This window comes from Silene latifolia, chromosome Y (genome assembly GCF_048544455.1).
Source record: "Silene latifolia isolate original U9 population chromosome Y, ASM4854445v1, whole genome shotgun sequence".
In the NCBI taxonomy this organism is placed as follows: domain Eukaryota; kingdom Viridiplantae; phylum Streptophyta; class Magnoliopsida; order Caryophyllales; family Caryophyllaceae; genus Silene; species Silene latifolia.
In genome coordinates, this window is record NC_133538.1 from 130,309,465 (window position 1) to 130,326,503 (window position 17,039).

The 17,039-nt window shown below is 44.6% G+C and overlaps 2 protein-coding genes across 2 annotated transcripts; both read right to left on the bottom strand.

The window, feature by feature from the left end:
* Nucleotides 1-465: 465 nt before the first annotated feature.
* Nucleotides 466-1,188, bottom strand: LOC141628914 (uncharacterized). The gene has a single exon (XM_074441996.1). It carries the CDS (start codon nucleotides 1,186-1,188, stop codon nucleotides 466-468), a length of 723 nt encoding a protein of 240 aa, XP_074298097.1.
* A 10,104-nt stretch (nucleotides 1,189-11,292) lies between these two features.
* On the bottom strand, nucleotides 11,293-12,003 carry LOC141628915 (uncharacterized). The gene is made up of 2 exons (XM_074441998.1): nucleotides 11,962-12,003; nucleotides 11,293-11,862 (listed from the first exon to the last, which is right to left on the bottom strand). Exons 1-2 carry the CDS (start codon nucleotides 12,001-12,003, stop codon nucleotides 11,293-11,295), a joined length of 612 nt encoding a protein of 203 aa, XP_074298099.1.
* Between the last annotated feature and the right edge of the window lie 5,036 nt (nucleotides 12,004-17,039).

Below are 17,039 nucleotides of genomic sequence, written 5' to 3' on the forward strand. Positions count from 1 at the left end.
TGCTAGAAGGCTATCCACTTCTTGGTTGATCATCTTATTCCTTTCAGCTGCGAATTTTCTTCGTCTCTGCTGGATGGGCTTGCATCCCTGATCCACGCTGAGCTTATGCGTTATGATAGATGGATTTATTCCTATCATGTCATCATGGGACCATGCGAAACAATCCATATTGGCTTGCAAAAGTGTTATTAGGTGATGTCTGTGATCTCTAGTGCATCTTGCCCCTATCAGCAAAGTTCTTTCTGGGTGCAGCTTATCCAGGTTGATTTGATCTAGCTCCTCGGCTGGGGGCTCGATGTATTCATCCTGGATGCGCTGCTTCTATGATTGTTATGCTAGAGGGTTGGCTGTGCACTTTAATGCCTTCTTGTAGCAGCCTCTGGCTTCTACCTGGTCACCTCGTATTGTTTTTACTCCTTAAGGCGTGGGGAACTTCACACATTGATGATACGTTGAGGGGACTGCCTACATTAGATTTAACCATGGTCTCCCAAGAATAACATTATAGGTAGATGGTCCATCAATAACCAAGTACCTCACCTGTTTGTTGATTCCTCCTGCATAGGTTGAAATCACGATCTCTCCCAATGAGTTTGCTATTTCTCCGCTGAACCCCACCAGCTGGATGGTCTTCTTCTGCAAGTCTTTCTCGTTGAACCCCATGTTCTCTATAGTTTTTAACATTATTAGGTTGACTGAGCTACCAGTATCTACCAGGACCTTTCTAACCGTGCAATTGGCCATTGACAGCGTTATGATAAGTGCGTCATGATGTTCCTGGCTGTCGTGTATATCCTCTTCGTCGAAGGCGACAGCAGGCAGGTTGCTGTGGGAAACTCTACAGGAAGTCTCTAGTCTGTCTCCCTTAGTTTCAGTAGCACGCCTCTTGGTTGCCGAATATGTCAATATGCTTAAGTCTAAGCCGCCTATTATCGCGTTTATTATCTTGGTGCATGTAGGCGGTGTTGCAGGCTTTGCATAGCTCACCTTATCTTGTTGCTTGCCCCCACGTGGTAATAGGTGGCTCAGCTCTCCCTGCTCGCACAGGCGCCTGATCTCCCTGCATAGAGTGTAGCAATCTTCCATGTTATACCCAATGTCATGATGGAACTCACATTTTTTCTTACTGTCATTTCGCCATGACTGTCCTTCTACTGGTGGCCTAGGCCACCTTACCCCTTGTCCCATCACCCTGAGTGCTTTTTGGATTCCTCCGACACCAGTTGTGAATCCATAATCTCCCAGCGTAGGGAGTTATTGATTCTCCTCTCTGTTGTCAATTCTGTTGACTCCCCTACCGTATGGCCTATATCTTTCCTCCTTCTTTCCGGTGGATTGTTTTCTACTTGACTTTTCCATGGCTGACGTGCTGGATACGCTTGGCGTACTTGGTATGCTGGATCTAGCTAGGATGTCTTCTTCCAGTCTAATTGCAGCTGCTACCTTTTCTTGTACCTCTTCGAAGCTATGACAAGGATGCATAGTCAGCTACTTGTATAGATCTGACTCACGGTGTAAGCCCATTCTTAACGCTTCCACTGCTGTTGACATATCGCACTCCCGTACTGTTACCTTTTCATTATTGAATCTAGTGTTGAATTCCCCAATGGTCTCGTTGGCGGCTTGAACAATCCCGTATAAGTCGCCAACGTGCTTTTGTTGCTTCCGGCTGCTTGCAAATTGTTGCGTAAACGCATTTACCAGATCGGCAAATGTGGATATCGACCTGTAAGGTAGACTTATGAGCCATCAGAGTGCTGGTCCCGACAGTGTGGAACCGAACCCCTTACACATGCAGGCTTTTTTTACATGCCCAACGACTGTCATTGTCATCATCTTTTGTTTATAATGGCTCACGTGAACAAAGGGATTTGTTGTGCCATCAAAGAGAGTCATGTTTGGGTTTGCGAATCCCTTCGGCATGGCGACAATAAATATTGCATCCAAAAATGGCGAGTCAGCATAAATGTCGGGCGCTGCCTTCTCAAGTGGGGGTGGCATCCCTGGGATCCTGCTCAACATATCTCTTAGATCCAGATACTGCTTGTTGGTTATGTTTACTGAGTCTGGGCTGCGTCTGTCTGTTGTCTGCTGATTCTGGATGCTGCTCCGAGGCCTGAACTCCAAAGTATTATGATGCGGCGTGCTACCTAATCGGACTGATGTCACGAGCGTTCCCTGGTTCTAGCTTACTTGCGGACTACCTGCGGATCCTGCACCTAGTATTTGGTTAGTTATTACGAGGTTACTAACTGGGATGTTACCCGGGTATATTTCTGTACGGCTGGCATGCAGCCAGCTATCCAGTGTGAGGTATCATAGTCCTTGTGGGACTATCCTTTCTCCCGTTTGTACTGTTATTAGATCTAATCTGGTTACCAGCTCAGCTGGAATCTGCCGAGGTCGACTCCTGCTGCTTGACGCTCCCTGGGTGAGATCCACCATTGGGCCTGATCCTCACCCTCCGTGCTCGTTGGTGTGCTGGACTGCTGTTTCAGGACGTCGATCTGCGCCCAGAGTTCCATATTCCTCCTTTTCGCCTCAGCTTCTGCCTTCCTTTGATCTTCCGCATGCTTTCCATCATCTTCTGCGGACTTTCCATGCCACTAAGCAAGGATTGTATTTGAATTGGTGGTGGAGTGAGATTTGAGATTCCAGGTCCCTTGTCTGATTTGGAGTGTGCCGCCACAGCAGGAGTCCTGGGAGGCAAGGTTACTTTTGCCACTTGTGTGGCTCTTGAGGTGTGTCCGGGTGCTTGAGTTTGAGCCGTTGATGCTGGATTCTGGATAGGATTTCGTGGTATCAGTGACTGGCTGCTACCTGAACCGACTGATGATGTTTGTTTGTCTATTATGTATCTAAGTAACTAACGGTGACGACCACAATTCCCCACGGTGGGCGCCAAGCTATTTTGGTATTTTTCTACCAAATTAGGTTAAGTGAGGTAAATGCGGTCTTATTCGTTTTATATTAGTGATATTGTTTATGTGAATGCTAAATATGGAAATTAAAGATGCTAGTATGGAGTGACGCAAGAGATTGGTGACGCGAAAAACCCAATGTGGGAAACGACCGCGGGAAGGGACAATAACCTTCTAATGATTGCACTAGCTTTTAATATGAGAATGAGTACAAGAGAGATGGCGCGATAATATAGCTAGCACGATGTATTGTATTTGTATACTGATTCGTGAATGATCTTTCTTCTCCCTCTTTTTAGCTATTTATAGGGTAAAAACCCTAATCAAGTCCAATTCCTTGGACGGCAAGGAATCTTGTATCCGGGTCCTACTAGGCTTCTTTCCATAATCCCCTGCCTTGAACTCTATTCTCCCTGATCTCCCAAAAATATCCCTGAGATCTTCCTAGCTTCTTTTACTCGCAGGCCCTTTGTGGTTACTAGATTGCTCGGCCCAATTCATTGAATAAGTCTTGATGGACCTACTTTCCCATTAGACCAATTTTCAGAATTTGGCCCAAACAGCTACCATGTGGACTTTTCGAGGCTTCTTGACTTACATGGGTTTCTACGACGTTCTTCGGACCGGTACGAGGGCGTTGATAGAGAGGTCGGCTATGGGGCCGTTTGTGGCTGCCTCGCACAAGATTCACAGGGCTTCGATCACGCTGAACCTGTGTTTGATTCGCGCCATGTTGGACCGTTACTAGGACACGACTTCGTCGTTCCAAAGGAGTTCGGGAAGGTCGGTGTCACCTGGGAGGACTTTGCCATGATATCGGGCCTTCCCTGTGGCGAGACGCCTGTTGAGTTCCCGGAGACGCCGGAGAGAGTTTCTTCCATCGTGGTCATAGGTTTGATCGGCAATGTTTTGCGTGCGCCGACTGACATCACCTCTTTCCTGATTGCGAACTCCTATGTGAGGGACCATTTCAGGGGGAGAGTGGCTGGCTTTGTTCCACCATCGTTGGCGGGTCCGGAGGGTGAGGCTGTGGCTGACGCGCAAGAAGGGCGATTGTGGTTGTCGTACTTCATGGGTACCACGTAGTTTCGTGACAAGGGAGTGCGCTTGTCGATCAAGGTACTTCCTCTGCTAGCAGACCTGGACGCCCTGGGTGAGTACGATTGGGTGGCGTTGGCTTTGGCGAGTTTTAACCGTTACTTGCATGTGGCGGTTCGTTCGGAGGTGCTGGGGGATGGGAGTTTTCCCGCTTTGGTTGGTCCCGGCCTCATCTTCGAGATACGAGCATTTTTGTGGGTTTTTTTTTTTATTTTGATTTTCGATTGATTTTTGAGTTTTTGCAATTTTGAAAATTTGGCTGATTTGTGGTTGCTGTGTTTTGTTACAGGCTTGGTTGTTTGCGTACTTCGTCCCCCTGCACCCAAAGACGACGGGTGACGTGCCTTCGGCTTACCCTGCTGTGAGGGGTTGGATGGTGGCTCGGAAGAAGTCGACTTACGAGCAGTGTAGGCGCCGGGTGAACGCCCTTCGTATTGGTTACATAAGTCGTTGCTTCATATCTCTTTTGTTTGTCGGGTGGCCTTGGGAGCACTACACAGGCGTACCGGCTGCTGTCACGGAGCGTTTGCGACCTCGCAGTTGCCAGCGTTTTTACCTCGAGACGGCGATCGAGCCGGTTAGGTACCTGGGCGAGCGTTTAGCTTGTCAGTGTATTAGTGAGACCTTTGCGGTGCCGGTCTATCCGCCTAGGGTGTTGTTCCAGGAGTCGACACCTGATAAGTTTGAGGAGCACCTCTACGGCCGTGGGGGTGAGGAGCTAATGTTACGGGAGGCTGACTACGACACCTTCCGCTTGTCGAGGCGTGCCTGGTACCCGATTGAGGTATATTTTCCTCTGTTCTTCGTTTTCATTGCCTCTTTTTGCGCTTTGATGGAATGGTTTGTTACCTTCGACGCGGATTCTTGTTGTAGGGTGTCGACGCGCTCATGAGGACCTAGCCCCCAGCTTTCCCGACATAGACAACCTTCCAGGGGCCGGTTGGTGAGGAGCTATAGCTGCGTTGGCCAGAGCCTGCGACTGCTGAGGTGACCGACACTGGCATGGTGTGGAGGTTGACAGTTCTGAGGGTGAGTTTCTGATTTGAATACTCCTCTTTGTTTGTATTTTGGCCCTGCATTTTTGTTGTGTTAAAGGGCTTTTCTGGTTGTAGGCGTCAACCGTTAGTCATCAGGCTTTGTGGCGGATGGCTAACCGGTGGAGAGCGCTTGCTAGTGACCTAGCCGCGAGGGAGGCTTGGCTTGCACAGGTGTTTTTTGGTTGGTTGTTTTGCGTGTTTTTGTGTTGCATTTCAGGTTTTAGATCTCAATGACCTGTATTACGTTTTGCAGGGTACTGCGGATCCGGCGGAGCTTGCTCGGGTCCGTGCTGTGTTGGATGCAGCAAGGTCGATGATCGAGTCACAGGAGCTGGGGTGTCATCGGTAAGGATCAGGAGCTGAGGCGTCGCGAGGACGGGTTGCGGAGCCGGGATGTGGAGATTGCCTCTCTCAGGGCTCAGTTGGCTGCGGCGGAGGAGCTTCCCGTCACGATGGAGTACGAGACGTTGGAGAGCTCTCCTGAGAGGGGGCCCGAGCAGGGAGGCTTCTGCTTTGCCCGGAACTCCTTGTGAGACCGAGACTGGTCTAGCGGGAGGCGTTGTGTAGTTTGTAGCTGTTTCCCCGTGTTTGGGACTTTTGTTTGTATATGTATACATTTTGCGTGAGGCGGTTTGTATATATGTGTTTTTGGGTTGTAATTTATTTTTGTTTGGCTTTTTTGTGTTGTGTTTCGGAGAAGCACGGTCAGTAGCTGATTCCCCTTTTCTTTGCATTTGTTCCTGCAGCGTTAGTGTAGAAAAGAGGCAACAGGTAGCACGTACGCATACACGTAAACACGCAAAAGCATTTGATGAAAACAAAAATAACAACGATGACTCGTAGTTAAAATTGAATTTTGAAAAGTGATTTTGAAAATTCCACGACGAGGTGTCACCTTTAGATTTTTCAAAGAAAATTGATTTGAAATTTTGAGAAATTAATTTGTGTTTGAATTAACTTGCACCATATTTTGCTGAAAATTGATTTGCGACCCGAAAAAAAACTAAGACTCAAACCGACACGAATGAATTTTAAAGGGATTTTTGCGAGTGTATTTGATTTGATATTTGTGAAATCGAGACTCGGATTTGTAAGAGTTTGAATTTTGAAGAAAATTTCAGAATTTTCGACTGACATGAAAACGATCCGTCGCGGATCAAGGCGACTAGCCCTTCCCTCCAAAAAAGAAAAGAAAAACCCGTATGTTTAAAGCTGCGTCATGGAAACCGTGTCGGATCTCGTAAAACATGAAAACTAGGAAATGTGAGTGTTATAAAACACAAAAATTCCCTGAGAAGCCCGAAGAGGCGCGAGCCTTAAGGCGAGAGAATAAAGGTGTCAGGAAGAAACACAACTTGATAGGGACAAATCAAGGCGCGGATCCTGAGGACCAGCCCAAAGAGGTGCGAGGCCATAGGAGATGGAAGTGAGCTTCCCCTTTTTTCGGTAAAAAGCGCTGATTTTTTTGTATAAATAAGGACGTTTTTAGTTCATTGTTTCAATATCCGAAACACGAAAAACATCTCTACAAAAACCTTTGTTCTTCTTCCACAAAATAATTCATGGATGCTTTCGAAACTAGGTTGCGACATTGGTGTCGGGATTTATCGCCTACCGAGAAGTATCAACTCTTTGAATGGGAGTTGGTCAATTGTTGGTGCTTCGTCAAGTCAAGGTGCAATCCTCGTTCCTTGAAGCATGCTCTCGGTTTTGGGATTCGAAACATCATGTTTTCGTTTTCCCGAAAGTTAAAATTTGCCCTCTTGCCGAAGAAGTGGGTGCCATTAGTGGATGGTCGGGTTGTACTCCGGTGCTTCCTCCGACTCGGTTGTGCTACAAGGAGAAGTTCCGTTCAATGTTGGGCTTGTCAACGATCCAAGTGAACTCTCTCCTTGCTTCCCATGGTGTGGATATGTTGGCTCTTATCAACATTTTCTCAAATCGGTTGGATGTCAATGTCTCAGAGGTGGCTAGGAGAAGTGATACCGTCATTTAGTACCAAAAATAAATACCTAAAACAACAAACAGAAGCTAGCGGAAGTAGGGTCGATCTCCATAGGGAGGCGGTCACTATCTACTTGTTATTCAGTCTGTCTAAGGTCACAATATGGGGGTTTGAGTATTTGAACTTAAACTAATGAAGGCAAGGGTTGAGAGAAAATAAAGAGAGAGAGAGATTCCAGGATGTCGGGTTATCATGATAGATGCACAAGTCAGCTAAAGGTAGGTCAGTCGATCTAATGAGAAGGGTAAAGGAAAGTTCCTTCCGGTCCGCTATCCGCCCTAAAATACAACTAGCTTAGCTTCCACCCTCACTAGTGTAGTCTATTGCTCATAACAGGTCTACTCATTCTAATATTCCGATCCAGGTCTGAACTTAACCAGATTAACTAATTCAGTTACATGCATTCAACCAAACGATTATAGTTATATTGTTAATGAAACAATTCTCACAATAAATCTACTAACCAAATAAAGCATCATCGATTAATTATCATGACACCCCTAATACTAGCATTCAAGAATTAGCTACGCATAAATAGAATGAGAATAAGAGATAAAGTAGAAATAAACATAATAAAGAGACGAGCAAAAGAGAAGAAGGATAAAAGAAAGAGAGAGAGTTACAGAGAATAAGATCCGAAAAAGTAGAGAGCAAAAGTAACGTTTAACAGTAAGGAAGGGAAAAGTGATATATGAAGTGATACCTAAACATAATCACGTCGCTCCTATTTATAGGAGAGACAATTATTAAACCTAAAAATACGAAATTAAGCTAAAAAGCCCGTATCCATAGCAAAGTACTCGATCGAGCACTTTCATAACACTCGATCGAACAAATCCTAGCTAAAATCTCTCGATCGAGGACTTTAGGTACTCAATCGAACACTATTAAAAAGAGGCCATTTAATCGAAGACAGTAGGTACTCGATCGAACAAGATAGTACTCGATCGAGTACTTTCCAGCGCATAATTCTTACTTCGCGCACTGAACTTCAAACAACCGCTATTTCTTCTTTACTTGGGCAAACAGAGCGTTTCTGGTGGCTTTGGAAATCTAAGAGGACGAGCTTTCATCTCCAGTAAGAATCAGTTGTAAATCAGTTTTAGAACTCGAGATATGGCTCTTCAAAGTAGGCACTAGCAATATAAAGCTCTTCCTTTGCTCGCCTAGCTTCCTTACTTCTATGCGCATCTCAAAATAGTAGTCTCCAAGCTCCGACTCAACTCATATCCTAAATGCATGCATAGGGACATGTTTTAAGCTTTATTCCGCTTCTCTTTGGTTCATTCCTGCAAATAAGACAAGAGAAACCAAAGTAGACAATTCGTGGGACATTTGTAGCTAAACACTACTAAATATGCATAGAGATACGTGCAAATATGGTACTATAAGTCTATATAAAATGCACGCATCAAACTTCCCCAAACCAAACCTTTGCTTGTGCCCAAGAAAACTAATGGAACAGAAAAGAAAACTCAGAGCTAGCTACCAATTGTCCACTTAAACAAATTTAATGCAGCAAACTAACACTTATAGCAAAAAATGTCAAATGCAAACGAGTTGTAAGATGTTTATAATAAAGTTGAATCGTCGACCTTGCAAGACCTTTAAAATTGGACTCTCACGGGTCACCCTTCTCTCATGAAGCAAAGGGTAAGCATATCAGTGTAAGAGAGAAGAAAAGTAGACGCTCACCTAGACTACGACCCACATAAACATGCTTGCAGCTAAAATGATAGACAATTCTAATCACCATACATACATTCCAAACAAATAATGTCTGTCACGGCCGAGGGCTTACATAAGTTATGGGAAAGTGAGGCTATGGGTAAGAACAAGAAAAACAATTATGGCATTGTGAGGCAATAGTCAAGCTAGCTACCTAACAAAACCATACTAAACCATATCCGATTCTTAACCAATTATAAAATTAAGCACATGTACCCTTCAATTGGCACAAATACTCACTAAACCAAACAACCAATCCTCAAAAGGTATAAGTAAGGCATAGGAGTGAGACCGTCACAAACACAAACTTTTCTTTTTTTCTTTTCCACACGGTCCTTCTTTTTTTTCTCTTCTTTCACGTTTTTCTCTTCTTCTTTTTTTCTTTTCAATTTTTTTTTTCAATTTCAACACATCCTCCTTCCTTCTCTACCAACTCCAAAACAATACAATACGAACCAAACTTGATCAACAAAATATGTACCGCAAAACACACTCAACTAGCTTGACGGGCAGGCTTAATTGGGTGTAGTTCAGGATAAAAAAGGCTAAGTTTGGCTAATGTGGAGCTAAATGGGTGAAAATGAAAGAAAGGGAAATTGAAAGCGCCTCCCTGCATGTGACACCGACCACAAACCCGAATGTATGCAAGCAGAAATCAGTCGAATTTCATAGAAGTGCAAAAATAGTGAACATATTATGCAAGGAGTATACTACTCTCAGTTCCTACATGATCTGGTCATAAATGACACCAGTTATACGGCTCTAAAAACTTAAAAAGTTTAAGTAGTTTGCCAATTTTATCAAGTCAAGTCTATATGTTCAGCTAAATTTCAACATTAACTCGTAGATTATGCAAAAGACAAAGCTAAAGATACTAATTTATGCAAGGCTTAAGCGAAAAGACAAATTATAGTGCAATTTCATCATTGAAATCTACCGTTCCTACTCAACCTATATGCAAAAAAAAAAAACGTGAAACTTTTTGAATTTTCTATTTTTTATGAGATTTTTAATTTTTATAAAAATAAACAACAATGCATACAAAAATTAAATGTGATAACAGAAATGCAATAAAAACAACATGCAGACACAGATATGGATGCATAACCTCCCCAAATCAAACCGTACAATGCCCTCATTGTACTCAAAAATAGGGAAAAGAAATGCAAACTAAAAAGGAGAGAGTGGAGATGCGGAAAAACTCACAAGAATACGCGAAGTAGGGACCTCCCCAAACCAGCCAGCAACATGGGAGGTCGTTAAATAGACCCAAAAGAGCGTCATTGGAAGTAAATCAAGCCAACTTACCCGATGGTACTCGATCGAGAGGAGTTAGTACTCGAACGAGTACAATTGGCTGCCAAAGTGTTCGATCGATGGAAGTAAAGCACTCGATCGAGAAGACCAATTATTAAACACACAACAAAAACTGAAATGTTCGAAAAACAACTAAAAATCTTAAACTCCGGGTTGCCTCCTGGACAGCGCTACTTTCAGACAGGTCCCAGCTCGACCTTCTTTTCTTCATCCAGCTGCTCCAGTTAGTCACGATCAAAGAAACTCAAATCTCTTAGCAGAACATCATAAATATGCGCATCTGCTACACAAGAGCATAAGTAGCACCAAAATAGAAAAGGAGCATATGAAAGCAAACTAAAGTGTCGTCTCAGCCTAACAAATTTTCGATGACAAATGTGGTGAAACTTTATAAGCTTAGTTGCCCAACTGGGAGGGGGTGGAGTATTGAAATATAAAGCATAAGTCTTATGACGTAATTTATTATTAGTCATAGCAATAATCATTAAGTTATTATTAATTACCTCATGTTGGTTATTCCTAACGTCGGAATCATTAGTAAAAGATTATATTACCTCTACCGTGCTAGGAACAGTTACTGACTCAGCTACCTTCTCATTCCCCTCCTTTGTGGGTTCTATCACGTATATCGCAGCCTCTAAAGCGTCCAGCTCGGCTTTCCAAATGGGGGATTCACCATAACCATTGTCTTCTTCAAAATCGTCATCTGAAAGGAACCCAGATGACATAGCAATGCTCTCCATGGCCAGAGTGTTCGATCGAGCAAAGATAGAACTCGATCGAGAGCTTTCCTCCTGAATTTTACTTGATCGAACAAAGAGATTTGCTCGATCGAGTGGTTTCTCGTGCAAAGTGTTCGATCGAAAGGTGTAATCTGCTCGATCGAACTCATGTTGCTGTACAGTGCAGAAGTCTTCGTATTGAGCTATTTGACACTCAAGTTCCATTATACGAGCCTCTCTAAATGTATCAATCTCTTGTGCTCGAAGTGCAATAGCCTTCACCAAGGACTTCAATTCAGCAATCTTCTCTTTCTGTTTATCAGGAGGAGGAACTTGTTGTTGTGGTGGCCAGACGAGTGGAGGCTTTTGATAGCCTTGTTGTTGAAATGGATGTGGTGGCACATATGCAATGGAATGACTAGCTTGTCTACGTTGCCTAAACGCATAGACTTCATCGTTCCCGATCAAGCAAATAATAGCATTGTTTCCGAATGGAGTTGGTTTCCGAATTTGTACACCACTTCTGCTTCCTGCTGAGATTTTAGTGTTGCTAGCTCCAGCACGTGGAAAATTGTTATTATGGAGATGGTTCCTGTTTTGAAGGTTGCCCCCAGGGTGGCTAGTGCGTCTCCTTCTGCATTCTGATCCCTGGGGATTTGCTTGATGTTGAATGTGACAAATCTGATTTTCAACTCCTTTGCTACGTCTAGGTATGCCATCATCTTGGGATCCCTGGCCTCATAGCAATCATTAACATGGTTAACTATAAGCTTAGAATCACTGCAAACCTGGAGGTGTTTGATTTTTAGATCCAGAGCCAGCTTCAGACCTAGGATCAATACCTCATATTCTGCTTCGTTGTTTGTGGCTTTGAATTCACATCGTACAACCTGGACTTTGAGATCTCCCTGGGGTGACTTGAGGACCAGTCCTACTCCTGCTCCTTTGACATTGGAGGCTCCATCCACATGTAGCTCCCATACTTGTTCCCCATTATCTTCTTCCAGACTCAGAATGTCCTGCTCTGCCTGGGTCTAGAGAGCTGGGCAGAAGTAAGACACGAAGTCTGCCAGAGCCTGAGACTTTATGGCCGTACGAGGTTCAAACTTCAAATCGTAACCGCTAAAGTGCACGGACCATTTAGCCATCCTCCCTGACAATTCTGGTTTTCTCATGATGGTCTTAAGAGGATAATTAGTTATCACGGAAATTGTATGAGACTCGAAGTAGGGACTCAATTTATAAGATGCAGTAACTAGTGCAAGGATAAGTTTTTCTAGTGACATGTACCTGGTCTCCGCTGGAAGCAGAGACTTACTGACGTAATACACTGGGTGTTGTGATCCTTCCTACTCTTGCACTAGTACTGCACTGACTGCTACTTCTGTGACTGACAGGTACAGGAATAGTGGCTCTCCTGGTTTGGCTTCGACAGGAGTGGTGGGTTGCTGAGATAATGTTTCATCTCTTGAAATGCTTTCTCATGTTCCTCCGTCCACTCGAATTTATGGCTCTTTCTAAGTACATCGTAAAACAGCCTGCATCTGTCAGAGGATCTGGAGATGAATCTGTTTAGGGCTGCCACTCTTCCAGTCACGTGTTGGACGTCTTTCGGTTTCTGTGGTGACTCCAGCTGCAGAATTGCTCAGATTTGTTCGGTGCTGGCCTCTATTCCCCTCTGGGTCATCATATACCCCTGAAATTTCCCACTGGCTACTCCAAAGGTACACTTTGTTGGATTCAGCTTCATTAGATATTTTCTGAGGGTATTGAAAGTTTCTGCCAGATGCTGGTGGTGCTGTGAAGCCTGCTTCAATTGACGACCATATTGTCTATGTATACTTCCATAGTTTGGCCTATTTGCTCTTTAAACATCATGTTTACCAGCCTCTAATAGGTAGATCCTATATTTTTCAGTCCAAAAGACATGACATTATAACAGTAGATACCTCGCTCGGATCTGAATGCTATCTTTTCCTGGTCACTGGGGTGCATCTTTATCTGGTTTTATCCTCTCCAGGTATCCAGGAATGTCAGCATCTCGTGGCCTGCAGTAGCATCCACCATGGCATCTATGTGTAGTAATGGAAATGGATCCTTTGGGCAAGCTTTATTTAAATCCGTGAAATCGACGCATACCCTCCACTTGCCATTCTTCTTCGGAACCACCACCACATTAGACAGCCATTCTGGATATTTTACTTCTCGAATCTTTCCTACAGCGAGCAGGTTATCTACTTCCTGGTTTATGACCTGGTTCCTTTCAGAAGCAAACTTTCTTCTTTTCTAATGCACTGGTTTATAGCTTCGCCCACACTTAACTTGTGAGTTATCACACTTGGGTCTATCCCTATCATATCATCATGTGACCAAGCAAAGCAATCTATGTTAGTTCTTAATAATCGAACGAGTTCTTCGTGAATGTTACCTCTACATTCAGATCTAATAAGCATAGTTCGTTCTGGATACAGCGCGTCTAGGATGACTTCGTTCAATTCTGCCTGCTGAGGCTAAATGTACTCGTCCTGGATGCGCTGGCTCTGTAATTGCTATGCAAGAAAGTTGGTTGTTGACTTCAGAGCCACTTTATTGCAATCCTTAGCTTCTTCCTGGTCCCCACGTATCTATTTCACCCCCAAGGTGTTGGAAACTTCAGACATTGGTGGTACTATGAGGGAATTGCTTTCATCTCCTGGATCTAGGGCCTACCAAGGATCACATCATAAGTAGAGAGTCCGTCAATAACCAGATACCTTACCTGCTTGTTTACACCTCTAGCATAGGTTGGGATGACGATTTCTCCTAGGAAGTGCTTTGTTTCGCCACTGAAACCAACCAAGGGGACCGCCTTCTTTGCTAGATATTTCTCAGTGAATCCCATGCCTTTGAGTGTCTCCAACATGATCATGTTGACGGAGCTTCCGGTATCCACCAGCATCTTTCTCACCTCGCAATTTCCTATGGGAAGCGTGATTATTAGGGCATCGTGGTGTTGTTCTGGAGCAGACCCTGCATCTATTTCGTCAAAGGTGACTGATGGCAGATTCTGGCGGTTGATCCTGCAGGAGTTTTCTGGTCTGTCTCCTTTAGTTCTGGTTGCGTGCCTCTTTGCTGCTGAATATGTCAGTCCACACAGCTCCGATCCACCTGTAACAACATTCACAGTTCTAGTGCATTGAGGAGGAGGAGATGGCAGAACCTGATCTGCTGAGTTCATTCTGGTTGTGTTCCTGGGTAGGAGGTGATCCAGGTTTCCTTGATCATAGTGGAACTTGACTTCCTTTCTAAGGGAATGGCATTTATCGGTGTCATGGGTGTTGCTGCCGTGGAACTCACACTTCTTGCCCGTGTCATTTCTGTTGCTGGGGCATCCTTCTGCTGGAGGTTTTGGCCATCTGACTCTACGTCTGAGCTTCTTCAAGGCTTTAAATAGTCCTGCAAGATTGGTAGTAAAACCATACTTACTTACTTTCGGAGGCAGATCTGCTTCGCTTTTTCCTTCGAAGTTTCCAGAAACTCTATTCACACTTCTTCTGTAGGGCTTACACCTTTCGTTCCTTTTCTCTACCGGTGCTTTCCTGGATACTGGGTATGAGTCATAGATGCCTCTGATTGGTGAAGAGTCTTCCTCCAATCTCATGACAGGAATTGCCTTTGTCTGCACTTCTTCAAAGGTGATGCATGGGTGCTTCGTCAGATCCTTGTAAAGATCTGAATCCTAGTGCAGTCCTCGACAGAAGGCTTGTATAGAGGTTGCTATATCACATCTTGGTATAGCCACCTTCTCCTTGTTGAACCTGTTCAAGTAATCACGGGTGGACTCCTTGAACCCTTGCACTATCCGGTAGAGGTCACTGGTCTGCTTCTCCGGCTTTCTGCTGTTGGCAAACTGCCGGTTGAAGGCGTTGAATAGGTCGGCGAAGCTAGATATGCTCTTGTTTGGCAGGCCAACGAACCACTACAGGACTGCTCCTGATAAGGTAGATCCAAATCCTTTGCACATGCAAGCTTCCTTCAGAGCCCAGTTGCGGTTATCACCCTCATTTTTTGCTTGTAGTGGTTGATATGGTCGAGTGGATCCGTGGTTCCATCATAGAGCGTCATGGCTGGAGGCACACATCCTTTAGGGACACCGATTAGGGCTATGTCATCCACGAATGGTGAGTCCGCATTGATATCTTTGGCTGCTTTCTCCAACGGACGGGCTACGCCTGGTATCCTATACATCAGCTTCCTCAGCTCCTGGTATTGCTGCTCTAGCGAATTACCTGCTCCTGCAAGAGGGTTAGAAACAGGCGGAAAAGAACCTGCAGGTGTACCTCCTAGCCAGGGCACTCCAGAAAATTGGCCTGGTGCTGGATGACGGGTTATTGGTGTTGCACTGATTATGGATCCAGGTTGCCATCCTGGTGTCTCTTGTAGTCCTCCGATCCAGGCTCCACTGGTGAACTGGTTGCAGGATGGAAGTGTTATATTGATGATAGGTCATGATAGCCATCCTGATATCTGGTGTGCTGGGGTACCTGAAAAGGGTAGAAGGTCATATCCTGACGGGGTGTTAAACAGAGTGTTACCTGTTGTCTGCTGCAGACTGGATGGATTATCAAATGATAGGCATCCCAATCCTCTGGGCTCAATTGGTTCGCTGGGTGTTACTCCCCTAAGGTCCAGTCTGGTGACTAGTTCTGACGGAATTGATCGACTCGACCCTCCACCGCTGGTTCAGGTAGGAGCCTCTGGTGCTGATGTTAGCTTGGTTTGAACCGCGGTCATGATCTGTGCAATCAGGTTCTGGTTGTCCTTCCTCAGATCTTCAACGGCCTGACGCAGAACATCCATCCCCTGAATCATCACCTGCATCGGGTCAAGCACTAGGGATCCTCTGCTTCTGAGAACTTCTGCACCTGATCCCTTCTGGGTCGGGGCTCTGGATGCAGCTTCACCTCTGCTGGGGATGCTTTCCCTGGTGGATCTGGGCTGACTGGGTACGCCTCCTGCTTTGGTTATCTGTGGTGGCTTCAGAGGCAGAGGTAGAGGCATGGTTCTGGGCGACATGCTGACGGGTGTCATCTAACTGGACGTTGGAGATGCACTGACTGGTCCTGCAGATGCAGGAATAGGTCCCGCTCTAGAAGACAGGGATGACATGCTCTGGCTGCTAGAAGGATTTTGGCTGGTTCCAGACATGGCGACGGCTGGTTCAGTTTTGCGAAATTTGGCTATAGAAAATGATCACTATGCCCCACGGTGGGGGCCAAACTGTTTTGGTAAAAATTTACCGAGTTATCGATTTCATTTGTGAGTGATAGTGATTAATCTATGGCCGATTAAGACTTTAATGCGACGAAGACAATATACGTATGAACGATGAGATAAAAGAATGACACAGAGAATTTTTAGTGACGCGGAAAACCCAGTGTGGGAACAACCTCGGGAGGAGTCGGAATCCCGCCAATTCCCTTTATAATCAAGGTTTAGTAAGCAAGTAAGGAAATACAAGTATTATGTTGCAAGGGAAATATTGCCAATTGTAGGGGGTACTTTGAGGAGTGAAGTGTTGCTTGAGATAATTGTTGAATGCCCCTTGAACGTTGCTCTCCTCTCCTTTATATAGCTGCCAGAATCAAACCTAGGGTTTTCCAAGCTGCCTCTGCTTCTGCTCCTGAATACCAGGTCAACTCCCCAAAGAATAGGGGTTGGTTAGTTGACTTGGTAGATATTTTCTTTATTGCACGCGTGTTATTTCTTTCCTCAATATGTGTTTGTTTTTCTTTTGATCCTACGGCCCATAACATGCCACCTCAGCGATTCATTTTTCCTTTCATCTTCCAATAACCGGTGCCACGTTGCCATCCTCATGTCATAATTTCTTCCAGTAAAAAAGTGCCACATCACAGGTGATAAAATTTATTTTTTATCCCTAACAATCATCTTCATTTATTCATCATGTTTTGCTTTGTTAATATGATTGACAACCTTGTTAACATGTTAAACTTGATAATGAGTGAGTAGTTTCCTTAATTAGGGTTAATGGGTAATTAGGGGAAACCAACATGGGGGATTATTCATGCTTAATTTAATACGTTTTCATAATTTATTTGCTTGCTTGTTATGATCTCAACTTATGCACATGTTATGTTTGATGAAATGCGAGCCTATGAATCCTTGCATTTTTTACCCATCACTTACCTTTTCAATGAGACTTGTAAGA

Coding starts and splice junctions, on each gene's coding strand:
- LOC141628914 (XM_074441996.1), bottom strand. CDS start 1,188: ATGGGACAAGGGGTAAGGTGGCCTAGGCCACCAGTAGAAGGACAGTCA.
- LOC141628915 (XM_074441998.1), bottom strand. CDS start 12,003: ATGAGAAAACCAGAATTGTCAGGGAGGATGGCTAAATGGTCC. Junction 11,863..11,961: donor GGAGGATGGCTAAATGGTCC/GTGCACTTTAGC, acceptor CCAGCTCTCTAG/ACCCAGGCAGAGCAGGACAT.